This window comes from Aethalodelphis obliquidens, unplaced genomic scaffold (assembly GCF_003676395.1).
Source record: "Aethalodelphis obliquidens isolate GAN/ISIS:26980383/991018 unplaced genomic scaffold, ASM367639v1 scaffold24, whole genome shotgun sequence".
NCBI classification, from domain to species: Eukaryota; Metazoa; Chordata; class Mammalia; order Artiodactyla; family Delphinidae; genus Aethalodelphis; species Aethalodelphis obliquidens.
Window position 1 is genome coordinate 14,566,535 of NW_020837968.1, and position 17,032 is coordinate 14,583,566.

The following is a 17,032-nucleotide window of genomic DNA, read 5'->3' on the forward strand; positions in this document are numbered from 1 at the left end:
AAAAAAAAAAAAAAAAAAAAAAAAGAAATGCCTATATGTTTTAAGAGAAGCATGTTGAAGTATGTAGGAGTGAAGTGATGTGATATCTGGGGTGTGCTGTCTATTATTTTAGCAAAAGAACATGTGGAAAAATGTGTCAAATCTTGATAAATAGAATCTGGGTGATAATTACGTGGGGATTCATTGCACCGTTTTTTCTACTTTTATGTTTATGTTAAAATTTTCATGATAGCAATTTTTTTTTTTTTTTGGCGGTGCCGCATGGCATGAGGGATCTTAGTTCCCCAACCAGGGATCGAACCAGAGGCCCCTGCGGTGGAAGCGCAGAGTCTTAACCACTGGACTGCCAGGGAAGTCCCATAACAAATTTTTAATGAAAGACAATGACAGACAATGAGTTTAAATTGCATGGAATGATATTTAAGATAAGATTCATTTTAAAAAGCTGATTACAAATGAACATATATAGTATTGACTTTTTTGTTTATTTGATTTTCCTTTTTAAAATATATAAATGTGCCTGAGTAGCTAAAAGCCTGGCAGGCTGTAAACTGAAACATTCATGGCTCTTTTGGTAATGAAATTATGGAGAAAATATATATGCTGGTATGTAGCCTCTAAACTTTCTATAATCAACCTGCAGTACTTTTGCTAAAACAACAATTCATGATTCACACACTTCTGTGCTGTTATCTGCCGAATCTACGGCCAGGATGTTGCTGAAACCCTGAAATGCTCGTCTTCACTGGTCCCTTCCATGTTGAATGCAGGATCACAGGTGGGGCGTCAGGTCTCATCTCTGCAGCCCCTGAGACCCTCGGCTTTGACCCTGACATGCGTCCTCGGGTATCACTTGCAGGGGGGGAGGGGGAAGGCGGGGAGGATGGTGGTCCCTGCTTTAGGCAAAACCCTGGAAGACTTGAGGAAAGAATGCAGTGGAAGTTTGGTCATCTGACATCAAAGCCCTCATGAAAGAGCGCATTAAGGGCTGGCTATGCTTGGGCTTGTGTGACCCAACTTGTTCCCCTGGAATGGGGGTCTCTTTCGTTCCATCTCTCATCAAGCTCATGGCCCTCTTTGAACCAACAATCTAGTCTCCACCCCTCTCTGCTGATCCTGCTGTCCCAGAAGCTACTAATCTGGCCCCTCCCTGGCAGGCTGAAGCCTGGGACAAGGGGCTCTGTCCCAAACAGCACGTTGCCTCCAAGCATGAAGCCGGCACCTGTGGTCCATGGAGACCAGTGTCGTGCACAAGGCCAGGCTACAGCGAGGTAAATAGCTGGCCTTCCAGGGGCCAGGCCACGTGGCAGAGAGAGGGAGGTCAGGAACAGTCTCAAACAAGGTGGGTTGGAAGGAGGTTGGGAGGGGAGGTACAGAGAGGAATTCTTGATGTGAAGGGCAAATGGCTGCTTTTTGTCTGAGTCCCCACCATGGGTTGTAGATTTGTGGGAATATTCAAAGAAGGGGCTACAGACCAGCTTAAGGCAAATCCCATCCTTTTGAGGGATGTTGTGTATCTCTCAACACCCAAAACAATATTAATTTTCTGTAAAAAGTTAATACGATGGAACACTTAAGATTTGTACATTTCACTCCGTGTAAATTTTATCCCCTCCCCACAAAGTTAAGAAATTTTAACCCTAGGAAATGATTTCCCAGCTGAACTGTTTAGAGGTGAAATTTACTGAAGTCTGCAACTTACTTGGAAATGGAAAAAAAAATTGTGATGGAAGGATGGATGGATAAATACGTGATAAAGGAAATACAGTAAAATGTTATATGTAGGGTCCAGATGGTTGGTAATTGGATGGTCTCTTTAAAATTCTTTGAACTTGTTTGCCTGTTTGAGGATGGTCCCAATAAAATGTTGGGGAAGAGTTTACTAGATGTGGTGGGACATTCCAGAGCGGAGTGGTTCTGAGAACCCACAGCGATGGACTAGCGATTCCTCAGAATGTGCTGGCTCACTCACCACGAGAACAAATCAGAGTTTGGTCTTCCCACTTTCCTGTGCCCGCGGAGGAGCTACACGGAGGACGGAGGCAGGGTGGACCCGGGAAGGCGTCCTGTCGTGGGTGTTGGGAGCCCTGGTTCTACCAGGTGATCCGCAGGCCCCCCTCTGGCTCAGGCCCTGGTGGACAGGCCTCGATGGTTCTGTGTGCAAACCAGACAGGTGATTTGGGGAATTGACCGTCATCCTTTTTTAAAAAAATATTTATTTATTTGATTTACTTGGCTGTGCCAGGCCTTCGTTGCGGCCCGTGGGATCTTCGTTGCCGCGTGCGGGATCTTTTTAGTTGTGGCATGTGGGATGTAGTTCCCTGGCCAGGGATGGAACCCGGCCCCCTGCATTGGGAGCACGGAACCCTAACCACTGGACCACCCAGTCCCCGTCATGCTTTTTTCTTTTTACATCTTGTTCTTTCTCTCTTCCCAACCCTGTGCTTGGAGTCTCGCACCTTTCCCTCTGGATCCACAAAGTGCCTGGGTTTGGGCCAGTCCTCTGAATCTTCAGTGCCTCCCCCCAGCCCATCGGGAGCCCTGTGTTTCTAGAAGGAGGGTAATTGAGCCCAACGCAGAGCCAGGGCAAGCAGGCAGGGTCTCCGGAAGCGGCACAGCCCTCCTGGTCCCCTGCAGGCTCTCAGGAACCATCCCAACCTAATTTCTCCTAATACCCCAGGAGATGGGTGCCAGCCTAGGTGTCTTCCCCTGTATCTTACTGAGATGTAAATTGCCATAGATGCAATAATTTATGTTCTCCCCAGGACAGACGGCCATAAATCGGGAAGAGCAAGGCCCCGGCTGCCTGACATAAATCACGGAAGCGAAGCAAAGCGGTGTCGGGAGCAACCTCTCTGCTCTCCGGCTCTCCGGCAGGATGCTGGGAGCCGCACTGCCTTCCCTCTTCCTGGGTCCCCCATACCCAGGGCTGTGCTGCTTCGGGAATACAGGTTCTCAGCAGGGAGACCAGTGCTGAATAGCTATGGGCCTCAGGCCCAGCGGGGCCTTTGTCTGGGAGATACAGCCCGAAGCACGGTGGAGGCTGGTCTGCTGGCTTGAAAATATGAAGAGGGAATTATTCTTTTCTTTCTGAAGGGAGAGGGGCTCCCACACTGATCCCACAGGAGTGCTGGGGGTCTATCGCTGTTGCTTGCAGTAGAAAGAATAAAGCTCATGTGTTCTGTGGATGCACTGGTTTTGTTGGCTGCAGGAACACTTGGACAGTAAGGGCGTTTGCCGCTCTCCGCTTGTGTTAGGCTGTGCTGTGTCGAGCTAAAGACAGGAGGATTTAGTGGTAGTGATGCCCTGGAAGGAGACGACCAGCCAGTCTGGCTCTGTCACCTCCCAGTAACTGTGTGACATTGGCAAGTCAGCTACGCTCTTGTTGCTTCAGTTTCTTTATTTGTAAAAGCTGGACTAATAATACATCTCCTGGTTCACACTCCCCCTTGACCCGAATAAAGCGATAAATACTGTTTTTCTAATAGATGATAAAATACATAACGACCATCTAGGCTATGGTTATTGATAGTCTCAGCTTACGAACTTGACACCTTCTGAGAGAGGGAAAATCCTGGAGACACTTCTTTCCATTTTCTGAGGCTGCGTTAAATGCAACGCAGCCCAACCTGCTCAGCCTTTGTCTCCTCCTCTCCGTGGCGTCTTCACGGTGCTGTTTTATTCCTGATCTGGCCGTGTACATAGCAGGTTGGGAGGTCCCAGAAGTGGCCTGTGCCCCTCGGTGGGGACCCGGCGGTGATCAGAGACCCTGCCTGCAAGTCAGGGTCTGGGCATTGACCAGTCAATGAGTAAACCAAGCAGCCCTCACCGGTGCACAGCACTTTATAGGTAACAGTTTCCACTCACACGGCGCCCTTAAGGATGGAGACCTCTGTTTAAGATAAACAGAACGTCTTGTGTCTCCCATTAGAGTCAGTCGTTTGCTTCATGTTTATTGAAAGAGAAAAATGCACCAAGAAAGGCATTTTTAAATGGCTTTGTAATTTATTAATCCCATCGTCATCAACAACAATATATATATATTTGGAGAAAAAAAATCATAGGCGATCCGTGTATGATGCAATGCCGTGTTTTCCGTCTCTTGAGCAAGGCTGGGTGTGCCCGTGAATTCACAGACCGCTGACAATACCGTCTCAGTCCCACAAGGGGTCGCCGTTGATCTCGTTTGTAGAGTCTCCCCGGTAGCCCTGCAGGGACGGTGTCAGCAGGGGCGCAGGTGGAACGGAGCTGGGGCGCCTGGCAGGACAAGCCGGTCGCCTCGCCCCTGCGACTATCACCTGCGTTTGTCCCTGACCCCCCCCCCCCCGCCCACACACACACCGAGCAGGTTAAGGTCCTGGGCTGGGAGGGGCGACGGCTTCTGTGGGTCCTCCGCTCCTAAGTTACCTGCCGGGGGAGTAAGTGTGTGCCTGCGTGGTTGATGGGAAGGGGCAGGGGAAACCCGCGCGTGGCCGAATGTTCGTGTAGGAGAATAAATATTAACCCCCTCAGCTCTTCTCAGGCCTGCGCGTGTACTCAGGAGGTATAAGGAGGACCAGGGATCACATCCCTGGTGGGAAAAGTCCTGACTCTGGAGTGAGTCAGACCTCAGTTCCGGCTCCAGCCTGACCACTTAGATCTGTGATCTTGGCCAAGTCCGTCACTCCTATGCGAGACCCCTGTAAAGTGGGGACGATACGCATTCCCACATAGACTTGTTGGAAGGATTAAGGGATAATCTGTGTGATGTACTTCATAAAGTGTCAATGTATGATGCCCAGAACTCCAACTCTCAGTTCCCTGAGATAATCAGAGCCTCAGGCTACGGAGCGTGCAACAAGGAGAAATCCCAAGCCATGAAAGTAGCCGATCTGCCCGGATCCTGAAGAAGTCACCCTCCAACGGACACAGATCCCCAGATGTCCTTGGTATTGCATGCTGACAGAGGAGAGGCAGGCTAGGAGAGGCGCCTGCTTCCCAGGGTCCAAGGTCATGGCAGAGACCTGGCTACGGGACTGGCTGGATCAGTGGTTCATGGTTCCCATCCATTTGTTGATGTCTCCATTTGTTCATCCAACCTTCTTTGGAGTGGCTACAACGTACCAGGTGCTGTACCAGGCTGTAGGCATATAGCAATGAGCAAAACCAACATGGTGCCTGCAGCTGGGGAGGAGCTGAGGGTCTGCAGAAAGAAGCTCTAGATTTGACCCTCTCCATTTTCTCATTAGCCACTTCTGAGTTGAAGAACAAAAGTAAGACTGATTTGTTGCAATAGTTTATTTTTTTTTCTCAAGGCACAGTAGAATGAAACAAAAATGCTTTCCATCACAATGCTTTAAATATAAAAGTGATGCAAAATTGGAGTTAGCCTTTGTTATAAAGCAGAAACTGACACACCATTGTAAAGCAATTATACTCCAATAAAGATGTTAAAAAAAATGGAGTTAGCTTAAATGAGAAACAGAAGGAAAACATTCTCCTGGTGGAGGTGGGGTGAGGGAAAATCTTGCCGTGTCATTCACACGCATCTCATGTACACTCTTCCTGGGGATTCTTGCGTTTTCTGGCTGACAAAGATGTGATACTACTTCTAACAGGATTTTACTCACCAACACATTCATCTGTTCAACAAATGATTGTGGGTCACCAGTGACATATAGTGCCCAGCACTGGGTGTGAGTAGTACGAGGGAGTTAGTCACATTCCCTGCTCTCTACGGACTCTCTGTCTTGTACAGTAGAGCAGGTAGACACATGCCCTGACACTGTAGGACACGGCATGTGAGGGGCAAGGGGCAAGCAGAGAAAATTGAGGATGGGGAAACCGCTCCTGGCTGGGGGACCCTGGGCTTCCTTCCTAGCAGAGGTGGCATTTGATTTGGACCTTGAAGAAAAGGTAGAATTCTACTGCTTGGGTAATGGAGGGAGGGGATCCCACAGAGGAACCCCCGAGCCAGGAAAATGCAAAGCAAGGTGAAAGGACATTGAGGAATCCAACAGAGCACTGCAGAAGTGCACAGAAGGGGCAGAGGTTTTGAAAAAGCTGGCTGGGGCCAGGTCAAGAGCCTTGCATGCCAGGCCGAAGACTTGGAATGTTATTCCTCAGGCACTGGGGATCCATTGAAAGTTTCTGAGCCTCGGGAGTGATAAGACCAGAGCAAAATTAAGAAAGTAACGTAGGGTAGTGTTTAGAGTGAATTGAAAGTGGAAGAGGGGAGAATGAGGAAAATTGGTTGGTTAAGAAGTTATTATAGGGACTTCCCAGGTTCGATCCCTGGCCAGGGAACTAAGATCCCACATGCTGTGCGGTGTGGCCAAAAAAAAAAAAAAGAAGGTATTATAGTCATCTGAGGATGCTTGAAGGGAGATTATGACGGAGAAAAAGTGAGCACATTCAAAAGATGTGGTACAGGAAGAACCTCAGGATGTGGCAGCTATGGACAAGCTGTGGAAAGTGAGGGAAAAGGTATAAAGGATGACTCAGGGCTCTGAGCCTGATGGACTGGTAGGATGATAGACATGGAGAGATACCAAGGAAAAAGGGAAGTGATAAAGTATGTCTGAGCATCTCGAGTCCCTAATCTCTTAATGCTGAAAACGGGAACATTCCAAGGAGAAAAGAGGTGGGAATATGGCCATTGGTTATGCTTTGGTAGTTTGTGCATTGGGCGGGCAGTTTACTGTACAACCCCAGGAGGCGCTGTTCTATTAGTCGGGGTGGGAACAGTGCTCGCTGGAGCTGGGCAGCCCGCTGGCCTTTGTGGGTAGATCCTTCAGCGAGAAGAAATCACATGCTGTTTGAGCTCTTGCTTCTGGCTGGCTGTGACTTATGGTGTTCTGTCTCCTGTTGCAGTTATCGCCTGTGTGACCCTTCTGAGCGAAAGTTATATGGAAAATCACCTCTCTTTGGACAGTATTTTGTTCTGGAAAACCCAGGGACCATCCAAGTGGGAGACCCTGTGTACCTGCTCGGCCAGGAATAAGAATCATATGTCCTGGAATAGCAGATGTCTTTAAAAAACGTCCTCAAATATGCCAACACTTGAAGCACTGTATTTTGGACCTGACACCTCGGCATTTTCTTTAGCTCTGTGATCACCAAGTTTTTCGTCTTTTGGACTCTTCCTTGTGTCTCAGTGCTTCCCGCATCCCAGTGCACAAAGTGAAGAAAGAGAGTTTTGATAACTTAATAGGACTTCAGTAAGTCACTTAAATGACAAGGCAGGATTCTAAAAATCGCTTGTATAACTGTGATTGTGGAATCATTCTTTCTTCTTCTTCTCCATTCACCTACCCAGAGGGCTAACTTCCATCATCTCATTGCTATTCTTTAGGGAAAGAGGAGAGAAGAGAAAGAGTAAGAGTGGGGGAGTGAGCAGAATGTTCTGGAATCTTTTAGTACCCCATGCCCACGGCATGCAATGGAAATTAAATAGCTCTCCAGATAAGGCTGGACTGTCACTTCACTTTTCTCCTCAAGCCCTAGACAAGCTTTTAAAAGGGCATAAGGAGCCTGACCTTCAGGAAACACTTAGGATGTTCATTTTCCATAGATCATCTCAGACAGTGTCCATGAGGATTTGATGGACCTTCATAGCATGCATGCAGTACCTCTGGGCTGTAGGACAGCAGAGATGTCAGGGTAGAAAATCAACTCATGAGAGCAGCGTTGCATTCAGACTCTGATATGTAATATGTGGAAAGCAAGACCAAAACTTCCTTGCCTTGAAACGGAGTATCAAATATATCCCATTGGTGAGCCCAGACTTTTCCCAGTACATGAGAGTGAACAGTAGCACTAAGTAGGGGAAACACCCTTGCCTGATGTGGTCTGAGATGCTGTTTGATGTTGCCCAGGGAAACCATGGTGCCCGTCTTAAGAGCAAAAAGAAATAGTCTGAAAAGGACATAATGCCACCTAGTGGCATTGAATGACAGCTCAGCCTTTCTCAGCTTTTCAGCTGTTGGAAAGAGGGAAACTTGTGGATGGGTTTTAGTTTTCTAGCCTAGAAAAATTTTTTGAAAGAAAGTGGGGTACCTTCCAGGTACTCTCTGTTTCTCTGCTGTGGGCATTTGGTTCTAAAAGCATGGCTGTGCTGTCACGGGTCCTTCTGGATCTCGCTGGTCCCATCAACTCAAGACTGGTTACTCCTCCTCAAAATCAGGGTGAAAAAGTTCTGAAGTCCATGGATGAGAAGAAACGTGATTGTGTGATTTGAAATAAATGGCTTTATTTTAGGTTTTGAATAAAACCTTTCAAAGGTGAAAAAGAAAACATATGCCAATTCACTTAAAAACCCATATCTGATTTTTCTCCTGATCAGATTATATAACTCTAAGATCTGAGGAAGTATATCTTTCGTTGCCATTTTGCCCTTTGACTGTATTAGGAAGCTAAGTCATGAAAAATGTGTTTCAAAACTGTAAATAAATGGAAGCTACTTTGACTAGTTTCAGATTGTACTCACTTCTTGGCAGGAAGTCAGACTTTGAAAGCTGACCGATGTGAATGGGCAAAACCAATCACCCTGTCACCTGACACACACACAGAGCATCCTCCGGAGAACGCCTGTCTTTGAAGGGCTGTCAGGTAAACATGCTTTTTACCAAAAGCTGTGCATGTTTCACTTTGGTTTTATAAAAGAGGTTAGTAATCATTGGAACCAAGCCTAGCTCTGAGGTAAAGTTACAAGGTAACAGGTGCACATATGTAGTCTGGTTGGTGAATGTATCGCAATTTGTTTTTCACACACTTGGCGTGAAGTGCAATTAGAATAATTAATCAGTTAACCTTGGCCCATCACCTTCCCCAGTAGATCCACTTTATGCTGAAACTACAGATAGGTTAAGGCAAAAATAAGAGTTCAGCAAGTGGCATTACTAATGGGACCCCGTGAACCCATGGCAGAATGCACACAGGATTTAGGAAACCACGTGAATGTCGGTTCTCTGAGAGCAGCCAACAGTTAGGCACTGATGGGAAACTCAAGGTTGGTTCGGTGAATATCCCGAGATATTTATAACCAGTGGCAAGCTGAACGCCTTCGACCTGAACTTCTAACCCCTTGTCAATAGTAACAGCCACTTCCCCAGGGACTCAATCTGTTTCAAAGGCCACACACTCACGCAGACCCTGTCCTTCCGTGTACTGCAGGGGAGTCCTCCAGTGGAAGGGGGCTCTAACCCTAACACCTCCCTCATTTGTCTGGAGTCTCCTTCTGCTACTCAGAGTGTGAGGAAGATTCCAGTTTAAAGACAGAGGTTCCAATGACCTCTAGAATCTCGGGGTAGTTGCCAAGCTTTCTGTCAGTGAGATTTAAAAGCCATTTACTTGTGTTTATTTTATATTTAATGAGTTGGTTAATGCCAAAGGCAGGGCTGATGTCTGGTTTACTTTGGATACTGAACCTCTGCACACACTTCCACTTGAAATATCAGGTCGGGAATGTAGACCATCGCAGACCCTCAGAAAGGTCTCCTTATAGCTGCAGACGATGGACATTCAGGGTCAGGCCAAAACATCCACCGTCGTCGTGCGTTTCATTCTGGGTGGCAACGTCTCGGTGCAGTCACGGCAGACAGTTACAAACCCACAGCTGGAGATCTTGCAAAGAACCACGTGGGAAAGAGCCTAGGCAGACTGCTTAAAGGCTCACTTTCCCAGCTGTTCCCCAGAAAAAGTGAGAACGTCCCAAATGGGAGAGGGAAGCAGCAACTTACACACAAGGGCGGGAAGACGTCGGGGTGAGCCTGATGGAAATTAGGCAGCTGTCCAACAATGAGAAACACTCCTCGTCTCCTTCTGCCCTTAGTGATAACGGGGTGCGGAGATGCCCTTGGGGGAGGGCTGCCAGTTTGCTAGAACTGTGTGCAGAGGCCAGGCGAGTTTGACTAGCCAAGCGTGACTTTGAAAAGCCACCTATGAGGCTGTCACCAACAGTGACCGCAGGCAGGTGCCCCCAGAACTCTGAGAGTGTGACAAGTGCAAGCAATCCGTGGTGGCCGAGAGCAGGTATTTTAGAGTCACTCAAAGATGCCAGAGTGGCTCTCAGACCTGTGGATAACATAACACTGCACTTCCCTAAGTTTTACTGGTCCAGGGTGTTCTGAAAGTCTGCCTGCAAGGATGCTCCTAAAAAAAGAATTCCGTGGACCAATACCTTTGGGAAGTCCTGCATGCCTCACTCCTCTTCCAAAGGCCCAGCAGCCTGTAGAAGGCTCTAGATTGACCTGCAGTGAAGAATTCTATTTGTGTTTAACACGGCCCTCCCCAAAGGTCTAGCCATCTTTTGGGAAGCCCTGCATTGATCTCTAGGGGAAGCACCAGCCAGGGGTGAGCGGTCGTGCTTAGCGGGGGAGGTGTGTTCGTGGGAAGGGTGAAGGAGATAAAGGGCTCCTGCCATGTGGAGGAGGCCTCTCTGGTGGTTCTCTGTCACGCTCCTTTACCTTCATTTAGCATTTTAGACGGTTCTTCCCTGTGTCTCCCTCACGAAGCCCACAGCCCCTGATTCCTCCCCTTCATCATCCTCTCTAGCCCCTCTACCAGCCCCTGACCTGTATCTTCAACGGTTCAGACTCCATCCACTCTTTGTGGAGCTCAGTGGGATCTATGTCAAGTCCAAGTTCAATGTCTCCCTTTGGCAGTTTGCTGGGAGTACTATAAATAATTGTTGTCATAATTATTTCTGATTAGTATTTTTACACCTAATAAAGTCTCAAAGGGAGGGCATTTACTTGGTCTAGGGGAGGGGCACCTTCCAGATGACTTGCCAGCAATTAAAGCAGCTTGTTAGTCGGAGGCCCAGGACGGCCGAGGACAGCTGGAGAGCTCTTCTTTGCAAGCAGCTCTGGTTAACATCAACGAGGAAAGCTTTTTGTAAACACATGAATAATTGATCGTCCCGCGCTCACATAGCTACCGAGGATCCGAGCCCGTATGACTCATTTGAGAGCCATCCCTGTCGTCTGGATGCCATAACATTGGAGGAATGATGATCGTTTCTTGGAGATTCTTCTGTGGCCAGAGTTGCCAAGACCAAGGCTGTAATGGTTTGTTATGATGACCTTTGTTATTCCATTAGGCTCAATTGCTTTAAAAAATGATGTGTGCATACTTTCGGAACGTTTTTACCCTTTACGTTGACCTGACATCGTAGTTTATATTACAGAATGTATTAATGACAGAGGAGTGTTTTCATGTCCCAAGGACAAATTTTAACAACCATAATCTGCCCTTAGTCATCATAAATATAAATGTATTGGTCAAACAGATCTCGTTTATGTGGCCAAGATAAATGCAAGCCTATATTTTAAGGCAGCTGAAGTCCTAGAGAATATATTTGGAGCTTTTTGTGGGGCTAAGAAATCTTGTATAGTGCTATTAGAAGGCTGAGAAAATTAACATGTTTCCCCCTCTAGTTTGGCGTTGGACAGATATTAACGTCTTGGGGATGTCAAGTAAGATTGCTCACATAGTTTCTGGACACCGTTAATGCCTGGTGGGGTGAATCTTAGTTCTTAAAGCTGTATTCTCACTATGCTCTCAGGACTTTTGGAAAGAAAGAAAATACAGATTTCAAGTCTCAACCATGTGTTGCTCAACTGTATTTCCCCGTATCACACGGTGTCTTCAAGTTTTAATTATATTAATCCTCCTGCCCCAACATCTTGTTTCCTGTGGGAGGAGGCCCTTTTCCACAGATGTGTGTCTGACGTTTTGCATATTCCAGTTGGCAATCCGTATGTTGGCAGATGGTGTGAGCTGTACGACGGGTCAAATACTTTTCGTCTTCGTTACACTACGTTCAGAAGTGTGGGCCTTTATTGGCAGTATCCACGTTTCAAACTTCTCAGGCAGAAAATAAATGCTTGTTTTAAGCCCTGTTTAATCATGTTTTTATTTTGAACCATGAAAATGTGTTTCAGGCAGTAAGGTCTCACATGCTACTCTCTGAGCGAGCAGACTGTTTATAGGGGTGAGTTCATCTCCCCCAGATTCGGTAAACACGGTACTATCATTAAACTCCATGTGGATTACAGTCACCTAGCAATGATTGATGAGCACTTCAGATAAAACCATTTACCCTTCTTCCCTTAGAGGAATATCTTCTAAGAAGGATCTTCCCTTTTCAATCTGCTATAGCCTTTGGCAAAAGCACATATTGGGCTTTGGAAATGTGACTTTTTGCCTGAAACTTTTCTACAGGGGATTGGATTATTTTCTAAATTTATTGGTGTGAGGACAGTGCCATGATAATCTCCTGTGTGGTCTAAACTTTTTGGTCTTAAGTGAGGCGCCTACCCCCATGTTCATAGCAGCACTATTCCCAATAGCCAAAAGGACAACCTAAATGTCCATCGACAGACAAATGGGTAAACAATTGTGCTATATCTGTACAATGGAATGTTATTCAGCCTTAAAAAGGAAAAAAAGTCTGACACATGCTACAGCATGGATGAACCTTAAGGACACTATGCTCAGTGAAATCAGCTAGTCACAAAAGGACAAATACCGTATGATTCTATGCATACGAGGTATCTAAGGTAGTCAAATTCATAGAAACAGAAAGAAGACTTGTGGTTGCCAGGGGCTGGGGGAGAGGGGATGGTAGTTATTGTTTAATGGGCGCAGGGTTTCAGTTTTGCAAGATGAAAAGAGTTCTGGAGATGGATGGTGGTGGTGGCTGCACAACGTGAAAATACTTAACACTACTGAACTGTACACTTAAAAATGGTTAAGAGGGTAGATTTTAAGTTATGCATATTTTACCACAATTTTAAAATAATAATAAAAAAGAAAAGAAAGTGAGGCACATGAAAGGCTTGGAGCTGAATTAATCCAAACTCTAAGACCCCTTCCTGGAAAGCCAGCCCAGGCTATAGCTGCTGACAGCACCTCAACCCCACCCAGAGCATCAAGAACTCTTCTCGCTGAGGCTAAAGAGAATAAGAAATTGAAACGGAATGTCTTTGAACTTGATCTTGATTGAGAGTGAGATAATTTAACTTCAGGCTTTCATTTCTTCTTTTCACTTCTTTGGATCTTGTAAGGGGATTAACGTTTGGACCTGGGACTCCCTGGTAATTTGATACTGAGAAGGTTAAGTTCAAGTGTAGAACGTCGTATTGTTGGTATTTCATTTTTGGGGTACTTTTATGATATCACAAATTCTGATATCATGATTTTACTGCCTAACCTCTGATAGGCTATGTTGGCCAATGTAGCTTGAAATAATTTGAGATGGAAAATTGAAGAGAAACTACCTTTTTTCTTCTTGACTATAGAAAGGCCTTGAAAAACATAATGTATCTCACTGACCCAACTCGGAAACTCAGAGGAGAAAAATGCACACTGCCTGCCCTGGAAGATCTATAGTGGAGCAGTGGCTGGTTTGGGGGTGGAGGTTGACTCCCTCTCTGATGATGTGGTACCCCTTCTGCTTGACCATAGGCATAATGATTGAGCACAATGGGTTCAAAGTACAAAAAGTTGAGTAATTTGGGGGCAGAGATTGTAACTTCCCTCAGGCTGCTTGAGTATTATAATCGCACTTATCCCCGACGTATCCAACGAAGGGGCATTAGTTTGTCTTGGCCCCTTCCCACTTCCTCTCATTCTCCTTCTCAGGAGAGAAATGCTTGGTAAACTTGGGTGTAGCAGTTGAGTTCTGCTGTTTCTTCTCCCCCTTCCTTCCTGGGATCTGCCTGCCTTCAAGCTGCTGGAACTCAAGTCTCCTTGGTTCAAGTGGTGAGCTTGGCAGAAAAACCCTGTCCTAGTCGGGAGAGACCCGTAACTGCCCAGTGCTGTCTGAGGCTTGGTGGATAAATTTTAAACTGAGAGAAAAAAAAAAAAAGAAATTCCATTGCCTCTATATTCCTAAACCACACCCTCCAGCCTAGCCTTTATCAGTAATAAAACAGATAATTTGACCTCAAAAAAAAAAAAAAGGACGTTTCATCTGAAACTATGTCCACACTCTTAATTGTGCTGTGCCTTTGTCAGGTGCCGTGAAGTCTGCAGAGAGAGTTCATCCACTGCACACTATTTAATCCTCCTGACAATCCAGTGAGGTGGATGGATGGGAAAGCCTTTTGTAAGCTGTTTCAGTATTGTAATCACACTTGCCCCTAGTTGCATAACTCAGTGTCAGGGAGGTTTGAAAAGGTTAAGTAACTTGCCCACGTTATAGGTGATGGGCTAGAACAGAACTCAAGCCTTTTGATTTCTGGCAACGTGCTGCTAAAAATCTGTTAGCAGGAATTCATTCAAAGAGCGGTAGTATCTTCAACTGGAACCTGATTTAATCCTACCGTCTTGTTTTGATGTATGTGCTTATGACTTAATGAAGGGAACTTTAAGACCGGTGTGTGTAGGCTGCAGTGTGTATGTGAATCCCCTAAGAATTTTGCTCCGAGTGACTATTCCTGTATCTGACCCCCTGATATCCCAACGTGGCAGGTCTGTGGTGGGACCTAGGAATCCTCAGTTTTATAAGGGCCCCAGACTCTTCTAAACTCTTAACTGATTCCCTGCAGACTAAGTTCTCACTGACACCTTCTCACCCTGCCTTAACGTTGGCATTCTCTTTAATGGTGTGTAAAGAAATACTGGAGGGACAAATCCTGGCTTTCTTTGAGAGATGGAACTCACTAGAATGCATTGCGGTTTAACATGACACGCCCACGTTGGGCGACGTGCTCACGCTAATCCAAACACGCATCCCCCACCCCTCAGAGGACCACAGAGCACCCACATCGGGATGCAACGGAGGACACCTGTGCCCTGAAAGAGAGCCGAACCCTGAAGACACGACCTGGATGGATTAGTCAGTAACTAATCCTGAATTAATTAGGCAGGAACGGGCAAGGCTTGGGGCAGAACAATTGTGTACAGACGTGTGAAAAATGCCTGTGTTGGGAATGTATGCATGGGGGAATAATAAGAAAGTATGCTTTGTCAGAATATTTGCTTCTTCTAAAAATCAATTTGTGCCTTTTAATGAATCAACGAGTAAGAAGGAAGCCCAAAATACAGCATTAACAGCGCAAAGAACATGGGAGTCAATGGTATGGTTTTTGTGTTTGTCTGTTTGCTCTGTGTTTATTTTGTTTTCATTTGCGAGACAAGGTAAGGATTGGGAATGCTGGTGAGTGATTGCCACATTCTCTAAAAGCTCTGGGAGAGTCTGTCTGTCAACTGGTTTTCCTCTCTTTCTACCTCCCAGCCAATATTCAGAGGAAACTCTTTTCATGTGAACTGGAAAAGATGAATTTCAAGCTTCATTGAGAGTTTGAAAACCTTAAATCCTTCTTGAAAATAACCTGCCTCTCAGGAATCTTTGGTCCCCAAAATTAGAAACCTTCTTTCTTGGGCTGTGGAATGGCTGCATTATTAACTATGATTATAGAGTCTCTGAATGGAAGGATGTAATAAATCTGAAAGTATTTGTTCTGGTTTGTGACTAAGCAAAACTGTATAATATTAAATCAGATGTTGCTATAAACATATGAAATGGCACTTTTTTTTCTTTCCAGCTTGGGGCATTGTGGCATGAAGCTGCTGGGAATCTAAAAAGAAATGTTTTTACATTCTTGGATACTGAGTCAGGTTTCTGCTAGGCTTTCTTCTTTCTGAGCATGAATGCTAAATAAAAGTGTTTCCGTTTAGATCTCTGTGTTTTCCCAGAGAGTTAGCAAGGCTGAGTAGAGGTGATCTTACTCTTTTCAGACTGTTCTATGGGGTGGAACGGAAGACCTGCGCTCTGTGTGTGTGTATGTGTATATGTGTCTGTGTGTCTGTGTGTGTCTGTTAGGTGGAAGGGACGAACGACATCCTAGTACCCTGGCATGTTTGGGTTGGAAGGAATCTTAGACACAAGCTAGTTCACAAACCTCCTCAAGACTCTGGGGAAAGCTGTGTTGTTGCCTCTGGTAAATGGTCATACTGGCCTTCAGTTTCCACTTCAAAGTGGTGGTAACATCGCTGTATGGGGCACAAAACGATGAGAAAACACTACAAAGAAGCCATGACATACGGAGTGTCAGAAAGTGATCATAGTTTTGCTTGTGCTGGGGCTTAGGGGTAATTTTTCTTTCCACAGTTTCCAAGTATATTATTTTTCATAATGAAGAAAATAAATTTGTATTAAAAACAAAACTGTAGCCTCAAAACGTTTCAGTATTTAATAACCACCCTTAAAAAGATGACTTGGCATATTGATAGCATTCTACAAATTGTTTAGAGCTGCACCACCTAACACAGTAACCGTTAGCCACGTGGGGCTTCTGAAATGTGGCTGGTCCAGTGGAGATGTATGGTATGTGAGAGATACACACCTGATTTCAAAGGCTTAGTGCAAATGAAAGAGTGCAAGGTAGCTCAGCAATCATTTTTATGATGATGATGTGCTGAAATGATAACAGTTTGGAAATATTGGATTAAAGAAGTTATTTTAAAAAATTTATTTTATTGAAGTATAGTTGTTTTATAATGTGTTAATTTCTGCTGTACAGCAGTGATTCAGTTATACGTATATATGTGTCTATATTCTTTTTCATATTCTTTTCCATTATGGTTTATTACAGCATATTGAATCTAGTTCCCTGTGCTATACTTTAGGACCTTGTTGTTTATCCATTTGTGTATAATAGTTTGTATCTGCTAATCCCACCCTCCCACTCCATCCCTCCCCCACCCCCCAACCCCCTTGGCAACCACAAGTCTGTACTGTAGATAAGTTCCTATATGCCATATTTTAGATTCCACATATAAGTGATATCATATGGTATTTGTCTTTCTCTTTCTGACTTACTTCACTTAGTATGATAATCTCTGGGTCCGTCCATGTTGTTGCAAATGGAAACAACCTAAATGTCCATCGACAGATGAATGGATACAGAAGGTGTGGTATAGATATACGACAGAATACTACTCAGCCATAAAAATGGATTAGATAAAGTATTAAAATTACTTTCACCTGTTTCTTTTTACCTTTTTAGCATGGCTACCAGAAAATTTAAAATTACATATGTGG

At 45.3% G+C, this 17,032-nt stretch overlaps 1 protein-coding gene across 3 annotated transcripts in view; it reads left to right on the forward strand.

Moving 5' to 3' along the window:
- The window catches only part of MTARC1 (mitochondrial amidoxime-reducing component 1), a 24,493-nt gene extending 16,285 nt beyond the window's left edge, over nucleotides 1–8,208 (forward strand). The window contains exon 7 of one of the 3 annotated variants that reach the window (XM_027122232.1): nucleotides 6,853–8,208. In XM_027122232.1, coding sequence (XP_026978033.1) covers nucleotides 6,853–6,982 — 130 coding nt within the window. In that variant the 3' untranslated portion in view covers nucleotides 6,983–8,208. Of the gene's footprint in view, nucleotides 1–2,765; nucleotides 5,359–6,852 lie in introns of those variants that run through there. The other 2 variants (XM_027122231.1, XM_027122233.1) reach the window with 2 other exon arrangements.
- The last annotated feature ends 8,824 nt before the right edge of the window (nucleotides 8,209–17,032 follow it).